General features: G+C 40.9%; 1 protein-coding gene across 1 annotated transcript; it reads right to left on the bottom strand.

Moving 5' to 3' along the window:
- Positions 1 to 1,438: 1,438 nt before the first annotated feature.
- On the bottom strand, positions 1,439 to 7,522 carry LOC103956377 (CDPK-related kinase 3-like). The gene is made up of 11 exons (XM_009368348.3): positions 6,868 to 7,522; positions 5,621 to 5,751; positions 5,418 to 5,459; positions 5,227 to 5,335; positions 5,039 to 5,117; positions 4,025 to 4,321; positions 3,494 to 3,603; positions 2,623 to 2,730; positions 2,468 to 2,530; positions 1,917 to 2,084; positions 1,439 to 1,804 (listed from the first exon to the last, which is right to left on the bottom strand). The coding sequence occupies exons 1-11, from the start codon at positions 7,423 to 7,425 to the stop codon at positions 1,667 to 1,669; spliced, it is 1,803 nt and encodes a 600-aa protein (XP_009366623.2). The 5' UTR covers positions 7,426 to 7,522; the 3' UTR covers positions 1,439 to 1,666.
- Positions 7,523 to 21,555: the final 14,033 nt, after the last annotated feature.

Raw genomic sequence — 21,555 nt, 5'->3', positions numbered from 1 at the left:
CTAACTTAAATTTGAACTCTTCTATATGCATGCCTATATATACTTCCATACATTTCACAATCACTCATTCACATCTTTCACTCGACCAAATCACTTACTCGATCACTTATATTTCAAACTTGAGATTTTAAGTTGCAGAGATGATGAAGAGAGGAGTTGCTGTGTTTTTCGTTCTATTTTTCTTAGCATTGACACAATGTATGGCTACTTCCGATTCCACAGCTCCTCCAGCACCCAAAACACCAGCATCCCCAAAGTACGATCATTGTAGTGGAACCCTGATCCTAAGCTTGTAAAGTGCCTTGGAGCTTACCACACTGCTTCTGCAACTTGTTACCATGAGATTTGCGTATCTTACTGGACTCGCAAAGTTGCCATTCAAGAAGATTGCTGCAAGGCCGTCGTAGAAATGGACGACGATTGCACCAACTATGTTTTCTACAAGTTCAACAACTATTTCTACCAAGCTCTGTTAAAGAACCATTGTTCCAGCAAAGCTTCACCGGCACCCCCAAAAGCTTAGTATCCATGTCTAGTTTAATCTTAAGATTTAGCTAGTTAGATTTAGAGTAATTAAATGGTTCAAAATAAATAGGTACTTTTAATTTTCCCTTTGTCGTTGGTATCCGTTAGGGTTTTTCTCAAGCATCATGTTTACTTAGCCAGTTGGAATTTAATAAATCTTTTTTTTTTCTTGAGTTATTTCTTGGTTATACGACTAGTTTATGATTGATACGCGCTACCATCTACTCTCTTGATAACCAAGAAAATGATTTTCTATAAATATCACAATTTAAACTTTTCTATTTACCTTTCTATTTGTACAGTTTATTTTATTTCTTTTGTGACACGCTAACGTATATATAATTTTGGGTGTCATAGTTATAATAGAACTTCAACTTCCTTCATTGATCTTATAACGTTTTTATTATATAATCACAATAGGACAAATGTAGGGCATAGCCCCCTCTTTTGTTCATGAATATGCTTAATTTGACATTGCATTTCTCTGTTTCCTTCGGAGCAACTTTTCCATTTAATTAAGAATTTAGTTTGCTAATCTATCAATTTGTTAACATCGGGCGTCGAAATAATCGAACGCAGCAACAATATAATCCAAGAGTTTTGTTTTTCCGTACACTCGTGTTTACTTATGACTTTTGAATTGAAAATCATTTCCCTTTCTTGATTTGTTTATTTAAATTGATTAGGGTTATTGGAAGGATAGATTATCAGATGCCCACTTGTTTAGAGAGGGATGCTGGTTCATATATTTAGTGATCCATCGAACTTGATCGATCGAAACTACTGGGACCACAAGAGTGCACGCCCAAAAAGGGGAGAGGCTACAAAATCCCCAGAACAATGATGTGCAACAAAAACTCAACCACACGAGATATCTAAATAAATAAAAACCATATCAACTGCAAAAATAGGGAACGAGAAGAGAGAAAATCATTGACTTTTAAAAAATTGGCTTGAAATTCCCAACTGGATTCACTAGCATGTTCATTTTTTTATACACATTTTCCTTTATCCCCACCTGCCCGAAGAAAGCGAAATTAAAATTCCCGCAAATCATCCGAAAAACCCATGAATCTTACAAGAAACTATATGTTAAAAAGCTAAAAAAAAAAAATAGGGTAAAAGGGAGAAAAGAATAATACTAATGGTGTCTGGTGTTGGAGCTACGGATCGTCACACCATGCAAAAATTTTGTATACCCAAGGAAATTGAGCTTTCCGTCTGCGCTTCTGATCCAATCTCGGAGGATAGAGTAGGCAGAAGGGCCGAGATTTAATTCCTGCATTCACAGGTAAAGCCATTTTGAGTTAAAATCGGAAATGCAGCAAAAATCGACTGTAAAAGAGAATACAAGATCTCAGTGAAAACGAAAAGAGCATAATTGGACATACTCTTGCCAGTTCTTCAATTGATATGACTCGGTTACCCTCCCGTTCAAAATGCTCAAAAGCAGTACAGGCTATCTGCTCCCACCCTTCAAGGGCCTCCAATTGATGGGTACTGATTGCTGCTGCGCAAAATTCTTCGAAGTCCATTGTTCTATAAGCAAGCGGTTCCATCTGAAATCAATTATAACAGGGAATTGAGAAACTGATAATTGCTGACCTCAAATGTCATGGCATAAAAGAGGATGAAATGTCAGATAAATTATAGCATAAGATAGCCTACACATGCTAGCAAACTTCTGGCTCGTTTGAGAAGTGCTCTTAAATGACTGAAAGTGCTTTTAGAGAAAATGTTTTTAGAATCAATCCTTAGTAAAAATGCAATTAATTCTGGAAAAGCACATAAGTGGTGCTTCTTGCAGGAAGCACTTCAAGTGCTTTTGGAATCCAAAAACATTTCCTCTAAAAGCGCTTTCAGTCATTTAAGGGCACTTCCCAAACCAGCCCTTCAACTAAAACAATCCAAAAGCAAGAAAAGAATTTAAAAGAACACTTGCCGCATTTAGGATATCAACAACCCTTGACTCCTTCATCGCATCAGTTGAATTTCTTTGTAGAGCCTGCAAAATGTAATTTTCTCCACATAAGCCCCTCTTCAAAATATATATTGCCTGGAAACTCAAATTTGAAAAAGTACGGAGTAGTAAATAACCATTTTGAAATTATGAAGAGAGACACGCTCATCATTATCTGGTTCCAAAAGCATGAATTGGGCTCTTAGATATATCAACTCATCCTCCGTCAAAGCTTTGGAAAGAGACTGCAATCATGCCATGAAAAAACAAAAACATGATTTTAATATAGAATATATGCACGTATGGTCAAAAACAATTTATAGCTGCCTTCATGAAAAGTGAAAGAAATGGCAGATTATTGATCACTACATTACTAGGATTTAGCTAAATGGAGAAAACGATAGGTAATTAGAATGTCTCTACTCTCTATGAACCATCACTCTGCCTACTTTGTAGAAAGAGTTCAAGAGAAAAGCTAAAGGTTTTACCTTTTCTTTTCACTTCCATTAGCCATAGAACCAAAAAGTGGAAACTTAAATGGAAATTTAATAATTTTCTTTCCACACTAATTAACAAAACAAAGGTTAATTTTTCTGTTCACTTGCCAAATAAGTTTCTTAAAAAGTAGATATTGATTATATAAAAAAAATATCTTCCCATGTAATCAAAGACATCTCAATATTGACATTTTATAAGCATCATTTTCAAGGATGCCATAGGGTGAAGGTAATGATATACTACACAGTTGAAGATACATTCTTCAAGATCCAAACAGAAAAGGAAAGAGTTTAAGATACATTATGCATTATCAGAAAGGATAACGTACACATCACTCCGATACCAAATTAATCATCAAGTAAGACCAAGAGATGAAGTTTTGATATTTAAGAGCAGACATGACCAAGCTATGTGTAATAGGAATAATTAGGCGATATCAAAAATTTCTAATACTGAAAAACGAAATGGGGTGAAGGTAGAAAGAGCCATATTTGGAAATGGTAACAATACCTTAAGTGCTGCACGTTTAAATGGCGTAGCATGGAGATATGATTTGACTAATTTATGTATCAATATATCCAAAGGAAGAGGACGACTGTCATCTCGCAACCATGGGTGAGCTGCAATTATGAGTGTCATTATTAGCTTTGAAAACCAAATGGAAAAGATCACTTATCATCATTACCAAATAACAATGCCAAATTCAAATAGTATTCAATTTAAAGTCACTCTTGCTTGTAAATGAATATTTGGTATCGAACTAACAATCTGTAGTTATAACCACACTTTTTGAGAAGAATGAACAAAGGTATTTCAGCATATGACACAATATAGATGGATGTTTAGTTCAAATATGATGGAGCAACCAAATGGAAACCTCCCACCCGCTCCCCTGATATCAACATTTTATTTAGATTGTGGAAGGGAAGTACAAAGACCACCCAAACATGATTAAGAGCAAAGCATATCATCTAAAACTGTCCACCAATTTTTTATCTCCTGGGTAGTACTTTAGACAGCAATAGAAAGAAATCTGCTTACATAAGGCTTGGACAGCAGTCATTCTTTTTCTGTAGTCCTTGTTCAAAAGTCTTCTTACGAAGTCCTTGGCTTCTAGAGACATAGTAGGCCAGGGTAACTCATCAAAACTAGGATCAGCTCGTAGCACTGCACGGAAAATTCCAGATTCGGTTCGTGCCCAGAAAGGTCGGCTTCCACATAGCAGGATATAGGTGATTACACCAATGCTCCATATATCTCCCTCAAGGCTATAAGATCTATGGAGGACTTCAGGCGCAACATAGTATGCACTTCCAACAATATCATTAAGTCTTTCATCTGCACATAAATGCATACATGGATAAATAATGAGGAAAAAGTTTCCTCCTATAATGTTAATAAGTACAAATAAACAAAGTATGAATTGGCTCAAGCAGTCAAAAGAGGGGAACTCATTAAATATTGAAATTGGTTAGTTGAAAAAGGACTTCATGTTTTCCACTACAGTTCTCATAGTATATGGTTTCTTCTTTTTCGGTTTGTACGACCAAATATTTTATTTTAAATGATAAACATCTAAATGCTTCTTTTGTTCTTTTCAAGAGGGATTAGATTAGATGAGACGGGTTGCACAAAATTAGACTTGATACTAGTGTATCCACAGATTTATCGGAATTAGATTGGACTTGTAGAAAACATTCAACAAGTTTCTTACAAATTCAAAAAATGGCGGAGAAAACAAAACAGTTCTAAGAAAGAATTTATTTCATACACCATTACAAATACAAAAAATATGTGTACTATTAATCTTCAAATTTCAACCAATTTAACTTTGAGTAGATAAAAATCATCAAACTTATCATATGGTTCACTGCAGGGTGTTCCATTCAATTGAAACATCAAATAGTCAAGAAAATTGAATGTTGTCCGTTTTAAAAGGAGAATAATAACTAAAACCAAGCGGCACTTGAAACTGCAGCTCTAATGTATTTATTGAGTCAAGGAGAGAAATCAACTTCAACTAATGAGAGAGTAGGGATGATCATCATTAGATACCTGGTCTGATAAAGTCAGAAAGACCAAAGTCAATAAGCTTCATATCAGCATCTTCACTTCTAGTAGCGAAAAGGAAATTCTGTTAAGCAAGAATGAGAGAAAGAGAGAATATATTTAGCACTGTGTTTGGAGGTAGAATCAGATAAGAACTCATGATTAACTTAAACACATAGGTTGACAATCAAAACCTCTGGCTTTAAGTCGCGGTGCACAACGCCTTGAAGATGACAAAATGCAACAACACTTAAAATTTGCACGACTATGTGTTTTGCATCTTCCTCTGCATACCTTCCGCCTCTGCAGTTAAGGTGACTTTGTCAACATACAATACACCGTTGGAATGAAATGAGTAACATTTCAATACTGGCAAAGAAATTACCTAGATAAAATTCTGTCGAGAAGTTCCCCCCCTTCACACAATCTGGTAAGAGAACACAAATCCACAGATGTCATACCAAAGGAGTAGGAGACATGGCATATGTTGCCTCAACCAGAAAAGTTTATATACTTCTTCATTCAACAATCATGCATGCAACTGACCCTCCAAATAAAAAGGATGAATAGAAAACAAGGTATACATACTCCATGACAATGTAAACATTATTGGCGTCTTCACATGCATCATAAAATTTTACAAGATGCTTATGCCCAGATAGAGCTTTCAATATCTTCACCTCTCTACGAACATCTTCAATCGATATTGCTGTCGTCATCTGCCATATGAATTTGGTAAGAAACAAACATAATGCATTTAAATGGGTGCCAATATTTATAATATCTCGTACCGTTACAACTTAAAACTACAGAAATTTGAGACCTAAGGGAAAAGGAAACAGAATATGAGGAAGGATGGCACGTGTCCAAATCATTGGAGCACGGGTGTTATCATACTTGCTATGCACTCACACACAGATCATAGACCAGATTCATTTCCAGCTATAAATTACAACCTCCGACAAGACATCGTAATCGATCATAATGCTGTCCTGTTATTGATTACCAAATTTGACATGTGAAGAAAGGGTAAAAATCTAGCTCTGGACACAAATATTCAATTTGAAAAGTAACACAATTTACACTCATAACAAATGTCAGACCTACACCGTTACCTAGCTTTGGCAAGTCGTTTAAAAACTCTAACAATTCTGACTTGTGTTTTACAAGAGAAATTAATTAAAATACGTGAATCAAGAGCTCCAGTAACAGTTTGCAACAAACTTGTCGTGTACCCCCTTTGTGAACTCAGATGATCACACAATCATTACAGAAACACAATTATCATGCAATAATGCAACCTAGAGACGAGGACACGTACAGCTACACTGTGCAGACATAGCAACATGGCCGCAGTGCAAGAAGCAACGTAAGATTTAACGATCCCTGAGTTGAACACATCATTTTCATGCAACACATCCCTCGTCATTGTAGGATACTGCAAACTAAACCACCGTAATCTTTTCTACTTAAGTAATTAATAACATTCAGTATCTAGTTCATAAATTCTGCTTGACTATAACAATTTCCCTCAATGTGGTTTCTCTATCCACACCCATCACTTCTTTTTCTTCCCTATTCAAAATTTACTCGCCACCACCAATTTACAAACCCAGAAACAGGAATCCTCCAATAGTAATAGATGGAATTCCAATCCCTCTACATTTCCCACAATGGTTTCAAAATGGCGATAATCGCATAACTTGTACATAAATGTGTTAACTTTAGTACCCTCTACACTACATTTTCTATATAAACACAATCGAATTTCCGAAAACAACCACTAAACAAGCAATTAAAGGGAATGCAGAATTCATATCAGAACTCAATTGTACCTTGGCTTTCGAAATGATCTTAACAGCCAGAGGCTGGTCCTTGAGCTCACCCTTCTTTCCCCTACCAGAGCAAGTATGACCAAAATGCCCTCGCCCCACCTCCTTCCCAAGCTCATACTTAGCTCCAAAATTCTTCCCATACCCGAAACTCTTGTCCAGCGACTGCTCCGGCTCCGGCTCCGCCCCGCCCTCCTCCGGAATCGGACTCGCCTTCGGCTTCCCGAACCGCTTCGCTAGCGACGCCTTTATATGCTTCGCCGGAGACGGAGGCGCAAACCTCCGCCGGAAAAACCTCCCCGGAGTCGACGACCTCGCCGGAGACGGCGACACTCCTGCAGGTAAAGGGCTGGAAGATACGCCCTGCGGGTACGGGCTCGGCCATGGGCTAGGGTTCGACGACCGGGCCGGCGTGTTCTTTACGCTGCGGGCCCCGTTCTGCCCGGCCTGCTGCGACGGCGTCGTTTGAGATTGGTGGACGTCGGTAGTGATTGTAGTTACGTTGGTGCCGTTGGGGTCATTTTCGTTGGTGGGAATGGTTTTGCCGTAGCATTGGCCCATCGTCGAAACTCAGTCTCCGGCGGTGTATCGGATCACGAGCCCCGAGTTAAAGTCCGCACATCTGACGGCCCCTATCGAATCTGCGTCGTCCCTCCGCCGGCGAGAGACGACAGAATGAGAGAAATGAGAAGTTTGAGATCTACGGCGAGAAAACGATAAACCAAGAGAATGAAAGAGAATTTGAGTCAGGGGAGGGTGGAGAGAGAGAGAGAGAGAGAGAGAGAGAGAGAGGACTGAGACAGAATGAGTAAGGCGCTGTGCTTCTGAGACACAATGGAGACAAGTGATGAGGTATTACAAGCTGTTTTACTCCTTACTAGGTAAAAAAATGTTTGACAGATCATGGGCCGTTGGACTTGATCAATCACACGGATGGATTGTCAAAATCACGGTCATTGGACTGTAGGAGTTTTTTTCTTTTGTCAAATAGAACCATAGGAGTTAGGAGGGATGTTTTCGTATAAAACATTTTCGTAAGCGTTTTTACTAGAAACACGTCGAGGTTCTTAATAATAATGACAATTTAGGTTACTTCAGGAAGAGTTCGTGGAAGTGTGAAAACTTTATTATGGTTCGATTTTATAGTAACCATGGCGTAGGAGTTAGGATAGATTGGAATACTTATGTAATTATTTTATTAGAAGCACGTCAAAATTTTTAATAAAAATTGAAGTTAATTTTGAAAAAGTTTATGAAAATGTGAAAATTTTATCATGAGATATATTGTATGTTAAAAATTTCGAGAGAGTATGATTAAATAAGTACGTGTGCTTACTCCAAAAAGCAATTTCTAGTATTTTACTAACTCCATAAGACTTAGAGTATCTTCAAATGAGATATCAAAATTGTCACGTAAACATACAACAGTAAAAAATAGCAGCAAGCTCTCTCCAATCGAGCCTTCAATTTCTTACGTGACGCTGAGTCAATTCAAAACAAAGCATTTTGCTGTCAAATTCGACCGCAACTGTCAAATTTATTAAATGATATTTTAATAGATTGATATAACATATAATAAATGTTCTTATGTTTTTTAAATATTTGATTAGTTGCCCCAATCATGAACCCCACAAAAAGATTAAAAAAATTATCACTAAATGATGTCAAATTGCCACATTAGTCATCAATATTATTTTGATGTTTAAAATTTCACACCTTCTTTGAATATGCTCTTAAGCTTTTCTCATAAAATATTATTATTAGCATTTTTAAGCATACGAAGTACTTTTAAATATCTAAAAATGCTTTTAGTATATTATTTTGCTTGTGTTCTTCTGTTTATAACGCCTTTTGATTTTGTCCTTGCTTATGTTTTGGCCGTTTTGTAATTTTAAATTCAAACAAAAGGCTTTTCCGGGAAAGGAGGATGTATTTTGGGTTGGTGTACGGTGCAGGTGATGGACATGCTGGGCTTTGACAAGGTAAGGGAACTGGAATTACTAGATTACCCTTAGTTTGACAGGTGGTATGGTATACGTGGGGCGGGAGCGTTGTCGTTCAAGGAGTGCGAAGCAGGGAATGAAATATTTGAAAGGGAATTGGAGTGAGTCAGCTGGCGAACATGCACAGTATGGTCCGAAGGTTCGAAATAGGCGTGGATCAGGTGTGAGTCCACGGAAGTATGACTGCTATGTGATCATTTTTTAACCACCGCCTGCCATTTGTTTTAGCCAATCCACCACTAGACCAACCCTTAAGTTGCACTCATGCCGAGTCTGAATTGCTAAATAAAATCCAAACAACACATGGTGTTTATCTCATTTTTCAAATTTTAGCATCATGCGTAACCACTTAGTAGTGTAGTATTGTGATATTCTTCTTCACTTGTAAGTGAGGAAATTGCTACACTGAAAAAAGTGAAAAACCCTAATATTCCTATTTGCTAAATAAATATACGAAAACCTACTACACTGAAAAGAGTGAAAAACCCTAAGAGCATCTCCAAATGAGATGTCAAAATGTCCACATAAGCTATAACAGTAATAAAAGACTACACTAATATTCTCCAACCGAAATACAAATTCCTATATGATGCTGATATGGACTGGCAGCAAAGAGGTTACTGTTAAATTTGACAGCAACTTCAAATTTGCATACTAAAACAAAGTGGCGGTATTGCCTACTTCAACATTATTGACAAATCGGACCTCATGTTTCTTTTTATAATAACGTTTTAACTACTTGTTTGCTTATTTTATTGAAGTGATATATTTTTTTTATGAAGTAATTAAGTATGTAATTTGTTATGTCAATTATTACAGTATAATTTTACCTATTTTGTTGCCTATACCATAAAGGATGCTCTAATCTTAAGCATCTTCAATTGTGTAGGTAAGCAAAGTAGGAAAATTTGTACTATACTGATTTATGTGGTCATTAGTAACATTTTCTTACCTGACTTGACACACCCCGACCGAGATCAGGGCGTGCTGGCCGTCACACGAAGGTGACGTAGCCATGTGCGCGTGCGGAAGCAATTAAGAAGGTAATATAAAAGTACTAATAATTAAAAACCTAATAGCATACAGAGTGCTAGTGTATGTGAGACACAATTCAGAGCAAAGCTACAACAGTCCAAAAGGAAAAGATACGACATATTTACACCCGAAGGTGACCCTACAATGGTGAATGTCTGTCAGAAATGCCGGGACGCCCTCTGGGATAAACCACCGAACTTGCTAGACCACTAGAACCTGGAGGGGCGCAAAAACAAAAGCGTGAGTGGGCAAAAACAAAGTTCTTTGAAAACTCTTTAGCAAAATACATTCTAACCCCTCGCCGTAAAACCTGTATACTTCCCAGAAAATGAACATATATACGTATGTATAGATATGTCAATCATGCTCCATGATATGCCATTCATGCTCACAATATGCCACAACAGAATCTCATAATCAAGTATAAATGCCCAAGCGTAAATCACATCAATAACATATAATCTGGCAGCCGGGAGTCACCTAACGTGACATGTACCGCTGCATATAGAGCTCTAATCTCAACTCAACATCTGAATCTGCACACAAGTCGGAGCCACCTAACGTGGTCTGCACGACAGGACTGGGTGTGATATATACGCTCTAGTGCTACGATCACGTGAAGACTGTGCGAATAATCGCGGGTCACCTACGAGTCGGAGCCACCTAATGTGGTCTGCACGACAAGGCTTGCACCTAACTTGGATCCAAGGCGAGCGTGTGGTGCTGGTGAACATACACGTGAAGGACTCTGCCCCTCTCTGGGCGGGAGCACTAACACCGGGGGTGCAGATATGAGCTCTCTAAACATTTCAACTACTATTGCATAATAAACAGGAATGCATAACCACCTGAATACCGCTTACCTGGCACTTACCTGTGCATCCACAGCACCAAATACACATGTATATATGTATGTATGTCACCAATAATACATGCAATGATGCGTAAACAACATTCATATAATGCATGGCATAAAACAAATAACCTTTTCTATTTAATTTCTGGGAATTAATATGTATATAGGTATATACGGAAAACAAAAGCCCACTCACTGATAAATAGAAGGGTCGTAGCCCCCCTGCCTCGAGTGCGTACGCTCGTCCTCGGAAAACGAATCACCTATACGCGACAAAGTTACGAAAACATTAATTTAAAAGCACCTAAGCAACTTCTCGTAATAACTTCTCATACATTGCTCAAATTGGACAATTGAATATACCAACGTGACCTACACAACCTCAGGATCACACCCATATTTTTAGAAAAAATTTTGGACCACGCACGCGCCCCCACGCGCCGTCACAGGCACGGCCCTACGCGCCCCCACGCGCGGCCCACGTGCACTGCACACTGACGGCGTCAGTTGACGCCGTCAGGAATATTCCGTCAACTAACGGAATATTCCGTCAAATCTAACCAGATTCCGTCCACTGCCGTTAGGAATATTCCGTTAGACTTAACGGAATATTCCCCTGTCTTCTCCGGCGAGCCTTCGCCGGCGCCGTCGCCGGCGCCGGTGGCCGGAAAACTGGGAATTTTTCAAACTTTGTTTTCTCACTCGTTTTTCAACCAAATTTCACGTTCTTTATACCAAAATGAAGCTTAGAACTAGTAGAACAACGCTAGACTAGTTTTAAGGCCTAAAAATTAAAGAATCTCACCTGCAACAACGATCCAAGTTCGGCCAACTTCGAACCTAGCCTTCCCAACGTCCAAATTCACCCAACGAACCACTCCGAGGCTCCTTGGGACCTCACAAACACATCTACAAGCTTAGAAATTCCAAAAACAAGCTAGTTTAGGTTTGCATGAACAGTGTTCAAATCGGCCATTGTGATATCGACGTGAAAACATCTATATTCTTACCTGAAAATGGCACCTTTGAACTCCTCTCAGCTCCACGAACACGATGGTGGTCTTGGTTTCTTGTTTGGTGAAGGTTTGAGTTGGTTTGTGTGTGTGGCCGTGTGTAGAGGAAGAAGAAGAAGAGGAAACTCGGGGAGAGAGAGAGAGAGAGAGACTGAGAGACAGAGTGACAGGAAGTGAGGAAAAGAGGGAGGGAATCCCGGGAGAAAAGAGAGTGTATGAGTGTGTGTGGTCCCACCACATCACACAACACAAATATACACGTAAACGAATAGATTAGGGGTAAAATCGTAATTTCCCATGTACGTTAAAATGAAATTTGGGACGGGATGTTACAACCTACCCTCCTTAATAGAATTTCGTCCCGAAATTCAAAATAACTACATATAACCCCTAATAATCGAAGAACAATCTAGGGTACAAGTCCCTCATTCTATTTTCTGTCTCCCATGTCGCTTCTTCAACCGAGTGATTCCTCCACAGAACTTTTACCAAATTCACCGTTTTGTTTCTCAGAACCTTTTCTTTCCAATCTAAGATCGTTAACGGTTCCTCGTCGTACGTCAAATCTGGATTTATCTCTAACGGTTGAGGAGGTATCACATGCAATGGATCAGCAACGTAATGTCGGAGCATAGACACGTGAAAAACGTTATGCACTTTAGCCAACTCCGGAGGCAACTCCAACCTGTAAGCTACCTCACCAACTCTTTCTGTAACTATGTACGGTCCGATATACCTGGGACTCAACTTCCCTTTCTTTCCAAACCGCACAACACCTCTCCACGGTGAAAGCTTCAGAAATACCCAATCTCCGATCTCATACGTTCTGTCCGTAGCATGTCGATCTGCTAAACTTTTCTGCCTGTCCTTAGCTGCTTTCAGGTTAGACCTAATTACCTGAATATTTTGAGTAGTCTCCTCGACAATCTCCGGACCTACTAAGACTCTTTCGCCAACCTCTGACCAACATAACGGAGTGCGACAAGATCTACCATACAAGGCTTCGAATGGCGCCATGCCAATGCTCGAATGGAAACTGTTGTTGTAAGCAAATTCCATCAAATCTAACCGCTGGTGCCAAGCATCACTGAACTGTAACACCGATGCTCGCAGCATATCTTCCAAGGTCTGAATAGTTCTCTCAGACTGTCCGTCCGTCTGTGGATGATATGCCGTACTGTAAAGTAGTCTCGTACCCAAAGCTTCCTGAAAAGCTACCCAAAACTTCGATGTGAATCGTGGATCACGATCTGAGACAATACTTACAGGGACACCATGGTACTTTACAACCTTTGAGATAAACAACTCTGCTAACCGGCTCAAAGAGTACTTCTCTCTCACTGGAATGAAATGTGCCGTCTTAGTGAGTCGATCAACAATCACCCAAATGCCATCAAAACCATTATGTGTACGCGGCAACTTGTACACAAAATCCATAGTGATATTTTCCCACTTCCACTCTGGAACGGGAAGCGGCTGCAACAATCCAAACGGCTTCTTTCTTTCTGCTTTAACCTGCTGACAAACAGCACAACTGCTCACATACTCAGCTATCTCCCTTTTTATACCCGGCCAATAGTAAAATGGTCGAACGGTATGATACATTTTAGTTGCCCCTGGGTGCATGGCGTAAGCCGAGATATGTGCTTCATCTAAAATTTCCTTCTTCAGTTCCACATTACTAGGCACGAACATTCTACCCTCTAACATCAACATGCCATCAGAATCACGAACTCTGAGATCTCGCCTCCGTCCTTGATCTCGAGCTCGAATTAGTTCTTGGATCTGTTCATCAGCTACCTGAGCTTCAAGCACCCGATCAACCAAGATTGGCCTAACTTGAAAATTAGCAAGTAATGCCACTTCTCGATCTTCTGCTTCTAACCTTACTCCTGTAGTACGCAAGTCCACCAAAAGAGGAATACGACTAGCGTACAACGCATTGATACGGCCATGTGACTTCCTACTAAGTGCATTGGCTACTACGTTCGCACGACCAGGGTGATAATCAATCGTGCAATCGTAATCGCTGAGCAACTCCAACCATCTCCGTTGACGAAGATTAAGTTCCTTCTGGGTGAAGAGATACTGAAGACTCTTGTGATCTGTGAAGATCCTACACTTTTCTCCGTAAAGGTAGTGTCTCCACAACTTCAACGCAAAGATGATAGCAGCCAACTCCAAATCATGTGTAGGGTAATTCACCTCATGGGTTTTCAACTGCCGCGAAGCATAAGCAATCACCCTACCATGCTGCATCAATACACATCCCAGACCATTCAAGGAAGCATCACTATAAACCTCGAAATCACCACTATCGTCCGGGAGTGCCAACACAGGTGCATTAGTAAGACAATGCTTCAACTGCTGGAAACTCTGCTCACATTTATCATTCCACTCAAACTTAACGTCTTTCCTTGTTAACCTCGTCAATGGCAAGGCAATTACCGAAAAATCCTTAACGAATCTCCGATAATATCCCGCCAAACCAATGAAACTTCTCACCTCAGTGACAGTTCGTGGTTGCTCCCAACTCTCCACAGCTGCAACCTTTTGAGGATCAACCAGAATACCTTGAGCAGAAATGATATGTCCCAAAAACGCGACTTGATCTAACCAGAACTGGCACTTGCTAAACTTAGCATACAATTGGTGTTCTCTCAACCTCTTCAACACCAAAGTAAGATGTCGGACATGCTCTGCTTTGGACTTAGAATACACCAGAATATCGTCAATGAAGACAATGACAAATCTATCCAGGTAAGGCTGAAATACCCGATTCATTAAATCCATAAAGGCTGCTGGTGCATTCGTCAACCCAAACGGCATAACCAAAAACTCGTAATGACCGTAACGAGTCCTGAACGCCGTCTTAGGAACATCATCCCTACTAATCTTCAGCTGATAGTACCCAGACCTCAAGTCTATCTTAGAAAATACACAAGCACCTCTCAGCTGATCAAACAAATCGTCAATACGAGGCAATGGATAACGGTTTTTAATCGTCACCCGATTCAATTGTCTGTAGTCGATACATAGCCTCAAAGTCCCATCTTTCTTTCTCACAAACAACACTGGAGCGCCCCAAGGCGAAGTACTAGGCTGAATAAATCCCTTATCCACTAATTCCTGTAACTGCACTTTCAATTCCCTTAACTCAGCAGGAGCCATACGATAAGGAGTTAAAGAAATAGGATTGGTACCTGGAAGCAACTCAACATTGAACTCCACGTCTCGATCTGGGGGTAAACCAGGTAAATCTTCAGGAAAAACATCAGGGAAGTGTCTAACCACTCTCACATCCTCAATTCTGCTAGGAACGGTCTCCTCTAGCACCACATGAGCTAGATACCCCTGACAACCTTTAGTCAACAACTTATTCGCTCGCAAAGCCGAAATAACACCATGTCTTACCCCACTCTGCTCACCCACAAAAGTAACTTCAGGTAATCCAGGACGGTGAAATGTAACTACTTTCCCGTAACAATCAATGTTGGCACGATAGAAGTGCAACCAATCTGTGCCCAAAATCACATCAAAATCAACAATATCTAACGGGATAAGATCGGCGGGCATAACAACACCCTCTACTAACACTGGACATCCTGGGTACATACAATCTACAACACATCTCTCTCCTCTAGGCATAGCGAATTCTAAGTCGTACCCTAGAGGTGTGGGGCGAGGTTGCGTTACTTGAGCAAATGTATGAGAAATAACGGAATGTGTAGCTCCACAATCAATTAAGACTCTAGCAAAATAACCAAGAATGTTTAACGTACCCATTATCAAGTCCGGGTTGTTCTGAGCATCCTGCAGGGAAATATTGTGAATACGCCCCTGGCCCTGCTGTCGTCCGCCACGACCTCTGCTCGCTTGAACACCGCGACCTTGAGCTCCACGTCCCTGACTGGACTGACCCATCTGTCTTGAAGACCCGGCACTACTAGTGGCCATCTCACCCTGCTGATATTGTCCTCCTTGGTACCATTGAGAACCACCAACCGGAGCTGGAGGATACGGCATGTAGTTGCTGGGATACGGGAGATAACCACTTTGTGAATACGGGTCCTGGGGGTACTGATACGGTCCCGGGGCATAGGGAACAACATCACCCTGATAGTGATAGGCACCACCTCTACCTGCTTGCCCATAAGTACTCGGACCCTGGATTTGCCGAATCGGTGCAGGTGGCGGCATAAAGGTCTGCTGCGGCTTCTGCTGCTGACCCTGGGGACAATTCACAGCTATATGTCCCATCTGTCCACACGTGAAACAAACACCGCTGCCACGCCTGCATTCGCCGAAATGTCGGTTATTACATCTACGACAAAATGGAATTCGGTTTCGACCTCCATCACCTTGTCTCTGGCCTCGAGCACCTCCATAAAACCTACCTCCACGTCCTTGTCCAGAAGCACTGAAACCACCACTAGACGAACTCGAACTGGCACCACCCCTCTTGAAGTTCTGAGTTTGGCGAGGCCCAAGTGATGTTTGACCTTTTCCTTTGTCGTCTTTCTTCTGATTACCGTTTTTCTCTTCGTCACTGTCACTTGACATATTCTCTGAGTCCTCTATTCTCAATAGTATCTCATAGAACTCCTGGTAGGACTCACAGTGAGTAGTAGTGGCCATAGAACGCCATCTCTTTCTAGTGCCCAAACGGAAACGACGAAGCATCTCCGCCGGATTACCAGCGACATCAGGATAGTAACGAGATAAATCAGTAAACTTACGATAATACTCGTTAGCCGTCATTTTTCGCTGTTTTAACTCAGTGAATTCCTGTTTCTTACGGTCGATATACTCAGGGGGTACAAATCTCCTTTGAAATACGTCCTTGAAAACATTCCAATCGGTTCTCTGAGCTGGAGTCAACCTACGAAGTTCTTGTTCCCACCAAGCTGCAGACTCCATCTCCAGAAACCAAGAAGTTGTCTCAACCCACCTTTCCATAGGAAGGTTCCCCTGGTTATGCAACACCCGAAAAGTCTTCTCTATGTGTTCTAACCAACGTTCTGCGCCTTCGTGACCCTCGTTACCTTTAAACTTATCCAACTTCAGGTTATACATAGTCTCCAGAGGGGTCCTCTGGGGAGGGCGTATCACTGTTTGAAGGGCTGTAGCAATCACTTCCCCCAACTGAGTAAGATCAGGGAAACTAGACTCATCTGAGCGACGTGGTTCCCGACGAGGCGGCATGATTCTGACAGAAGACACCAACTATTAGAATACTCACAAAGACACAGGACTGCCAAACCTAGGCTCTGATACCAAGCTGACACACCCCGACCGAGATCAGGGCGTGCTGGCCGTCACACGAAGGTGACGTAGCCATGTGCGCGTGCGGAAGCAATTAAGAAGGTAATATAAAAGTACTAATAATTAAAAACCTAATAGCATACAGAGTGCTAGTGTATGTGAGACACAATTCAGAGCAAAGCTACAACAGTCCAAAAGGAAAAGATACGACATATTTACACCCGAAGGTGACCCTACAATGGTGAATGTCTGTCAGAAATGCCGGGACGCCCTCTGGGATAAACCACCGAACTTGCTAGACCACTAGAACCTGGAGGGGCGCAAAAACAAAAGCGTGAGTGGGCAAAAACAAAGTTCTTTGAAAACTCTTTAGCAAAATACATTCTAACCCCTCGCCGTAAAACCTGTATACTTCCCAGAAAATGAACATATATACGTATGTATAGATATGTCAATCATGCTCCATGATATGCCATTCATGCTCACAATATGCCACAACAGAATCTCATAATCAAGTATAAATGCCCAAGCGTAAATCACATCAATAACATATAATCTGGCAGCCGGGAGTCACCTAACGTGACATGTACCGCTGCATATAGAGCTCTAATCTCAACTCAACATCTGAATCTGCACACAAGTCGGAGCCACCTAACGTGGTCTGCACGACAGGACTGGGTGTGATATATACGCTCTAGTGCTACGATCACGTGAAGACTGTGCGAATAATCGCGGGTCACCTACGAGTCGGAGCCACCTAATGTGGTCTGCACGACAAGGCTTGCACCTAACTTGGATCCAAGGCGAGCGTGTGGTGCTGGTGAACATACACGTGAAGGACTCTGCCCCTCTCTGGGCGGGAGCACTAACACCGGGGGTGCAGATATGAGCTCTCTAAACATTTCAACTACTATTGCATAATAAACAGGAATGCATAACCACCTGAATACCGCTTACCTGGCACTTACCTGTGCATCCACAGCACCAAATACACATGTATATATGTATGTATGTCACCAATAATACATGCAATGATGCGTAAACAACATTCATATAATGCATGGCATAAAACAAATAACCTTTTCTATTTAATTTCTGGGAATTAATATGTATATAGGTATATACGGAAAACAAAAGCCCACTCACTGATAAATAGAAGGGTCGTAGCCCCCCTGCCTCGAGTGCGTACGCTCGTCCTCGGAAAACGAATCACCTATACGCGACAAAGTTACGAAAACATTAATTTAAAAGCACCTAAGCAACTTCTCGTAATAACTTCTCATACATTGCTCAAATTGGACAATTGAATATACCAACGTGACCTACACAACCTCAGGATCACACCCATATTTTTAGAAAAAATTTTGGACCACGCACGCGCCCCCACGCGCCGTCACAGGCACGGCCCTACGCGCCCCCACGCGCGGCCCACGTGCACTGCACACTGACGGCGTCAGTTGACGCCGTCAGGAATATTCCGTCAACTAACGGAATATTCCGTCAAATCTAACCAGATTCCGTCCACTGCCGTTAGGAATATTCCGTTAGACTTAACGGAATATTCCCCTGTCTTCTCCGGCGAGCCTTCGCCGGCGCCGTCGCCGGCGCCGGTGGCCGGAAAACTGGGAATTTTTCAAACTTTGTTTTCTCACTCGTTTTTCAACCAAATTTCACGTTCTTTATACCAAAATGAAGCTTAGAACTAGTAGAACAACGCTAGACTAGTTTTAAGGCCTAAAAATTAAAGAATCTCACCTGCAACAACGATCCAAGTTCGGCCAACTTCGAACCTAGCCTTCCCAACGTCCAAATTCACCCAACGAACCACTCCGAGGCTCCTTGGGACCTCACAAACACATCTACAAGCTTAGAAATTCCAAAAACAAGCTAGTTTAGGTTTGCATGAACAGTGTTCAAATCGGCCATTGTGATATCGACGTGAAAACATCTATATTCTTACCTGAAAATGGCACCTTTGAACTCCTCTCAGCTCCACGAACACGATGGTGGTCTTGGTTTCTTGTTTGGTGAAGGTTTGAGTTGGTTTGTGTGTGTGGCCGTGTGTAGAGGAAGAAGAAGAAGAGGAAACTCGGGGAGAGAGAGAGAGAGAGAGACTGAGAGACAGAGTGACAGGAAGTGAGGAAAAGAGGGAGGGAATCCCGGGAGAAAAGAGAGTGTATGAGTGTGTGTGGTCCCACCACATCACACAACACAAATATACACGTAAACGAATAGATTAGGGGTAAAATCGTAATTTCCCATGTACGTTAAAATGAAATTTGGGACGGGATGTTACATGACTCATAAAGTAAAGTTTGCTTACCGAATTGTCCATGTCATTGGAGATGCTCTAAATAATGTGGTATTTTAAAAACAATTGTTATCTATTTCATACGGTCAAAGTTGTTATAAGACAAAAATATTATCCTAACTTAATGAAAATAAAATAAGTTAAAGTACGAATCTTCTCAACCGTCCTTATGAGGACTAGTTATTGTCATATCATCACACACAAGCACTAGCAATTGTCAGGTTAAATATTTACTTTAAAATGGCACAAGTGTCCTTGTGATTATATTATATTGGGTAAATTACATTTTACCATTTCAGATTTAAGGTATATTGTAACCTCATATAATATTTTTAAAATATTTTATTTTCATACCTTAAGTACTATTTTACTTCAATATAATACATCTGTTACATTTTTTATTCATTGATCCGTTAAGAACTAAAGTGGTTGCCACATTTGTGCTATATGGCTGCCAAATTTGTGCCATGTGGCAAAAAAATAATTTTTTTAATAATAATTAAAAAAAAATTTAAACCTGAAAACCCAGAAACCGATTCTCTCGACCATCTCCCTCTCTTCCACTCTCTTCACCTCTGAAAGAAGAATCTCAGACCATGTCACCACCACCGCAACAACCTTTTAGCCCACCCGCCACCATCGACCCATTCCTCTTCCCCCAAACCCAATCAACCGTCCTCGCCGACCCGTCAAACTTCTTCTCCCCAAACCTCTTCTCATTCCCCCCCCCCCCCCCCACCAACTCTTTCTTCCAAAATTTCGTCCTTAAAAACAGCGACCAACTCGAATACTTCAACCCTTACGCCATCAAATCCTCATTCGCCGCCCTAACCATCTCATACCCATCTCGCTTCTCCACCTCCGCCTTCATTTACCAAATCTTCATCGCCGCCATCTCCGGCACTCAAAACCCTGGTTCCCCACAACCCCACAAAATCTCCTCATTTAACGACCTCAGCGTCACATTGGATTTCCCCTCCTCCAACCTCCGCTTCTTCCTCATCCATGACAGCTCATTCACCACCGAGCAACCTCATACCCCTGCTTTTAATGGCAGCCAGCAGTACTCCTTACACACACACACACACATATACTTGTTTCAATTTTATTATATTTAATTTTTTTGGAAAAATCCAATGCCATGGTGGGTGGGGTTGCAGATGAGAGAAGGGAGAAAGTGGGTGGGGGTGAAGAGGAGAAAGGGCTGGGGAAGGTGGGGGTGGGGTGGGATGGGGTGGGTTTTTGGATGGGAGGGGAGGTGAAGAGAGTGGAGGAAAGGGAGGTGGTCAAGGGGATTGGGTTTCTGGGTTTTCAGGTTTTTGATTTTTTAATTAAATTTTTTTTTGCCACGTGGCATAAATTTGGCAGCCACATCAGCTCTTGACAAATCAATGGATGGAAAATGTAACTGATGTATTATATTGAAATAAAATAGTAATTGAGGTATGAAAGTGAAATGTTTTAAAGATGTTGTATGAGTTTGCAATAGACCTCAAACCTGAGGTGGTAAAGTGTAACTTACCCTATTATATTTCTTCTTCAACTTATGATTCTTAGGCCTCATTTGGTATTTATTTTTCATCAAAAACTATTTTATTTTAAAATTAGCAATAAAAATGTTATTAGTAAAAAGAAAATATTATGCTTATTTAATGAATAGTTTCAATTCTTGTAATTTTTTTATTAGTTTTAAAAAATGATATTATTTAATTTTATATACACATTTTATCTTTTGGATAACACAGTGACTGCCAACACCTATCACTACAACACCAACCTCACACCGCGGCCATTACCACTACCACAATCTTCACCACTGCCACCAATCCCACCACAACCATAACCAACACCACTACCACCACAACCACAATTGCCACCATTGCCATTGCCACCACCACAACCACAACTACCACTACTTCCACCACAACCGCCACCACTGCAGTTGTCGCCCTACCCACTGACGGATCTACTAAAAGGCAAGGGCGTCAGCTTACCCTCCGAACTCTGGTGAATCTCCGTGGATAACTTGGGTGCTATCCCTTTGAAGGTTAGAGTTATCCTTCATAGATACCCTCTAACTGCTTGATAAAATGCTCAAAGAGGAGTTGCCCTTCTTACCATTTTTTCTAAATATCAACTTGGCGAATATATTCTTGATATGCTCAAGTAGTGAATTTTCTCAATTGAAAAAATTGGTAGTCTTGCAAA

Source organism: the organism of the source record quoted next, unplaced genomic scaffold (genome assembly GCF_019419815.1).
Source record: "Pyrus x bretschneideri cultivar Hongxiangsu unplaced genomic scaffold, Pyrus_bretschneideri_v1 Contig4, whole genome shotgun sequence".
NCBI classification, from domain to species: Eukaryota; Viridiplantae; Streptophyta; class Magnoliopsida; order Rosales; family Rosaceae; genus Pyrus; species Pyrus x bretschneideri.
Note: the sequence above shows the minus strand (reverse complement) of the source record. Positions and strands in the feature narration are given on the sequence as shown.

Coding starts and splice junctions, on each gene's coding strand:
- LOC103956377 (XM_009368348.3), bottom strand. CDS start 7,425: ATGGGCCAATGCTACGGCAAAACCATTCCCACCAACGAAAATGACCCC. Junction 5,336..5,417: donor CTCGACAGAATTTTATCTAG/GTAATTTCTTTG, acceptor CCTTAACTGCAG/AGGCGGAAGGTATGCAGAGG. Junction 2,531..2,622: donor CTCTTCATAATTTCAAAATG/GTTATTTACTAC, acceptor TACATTTTGCAG/GCTCTACAAAGAAATTCAAC.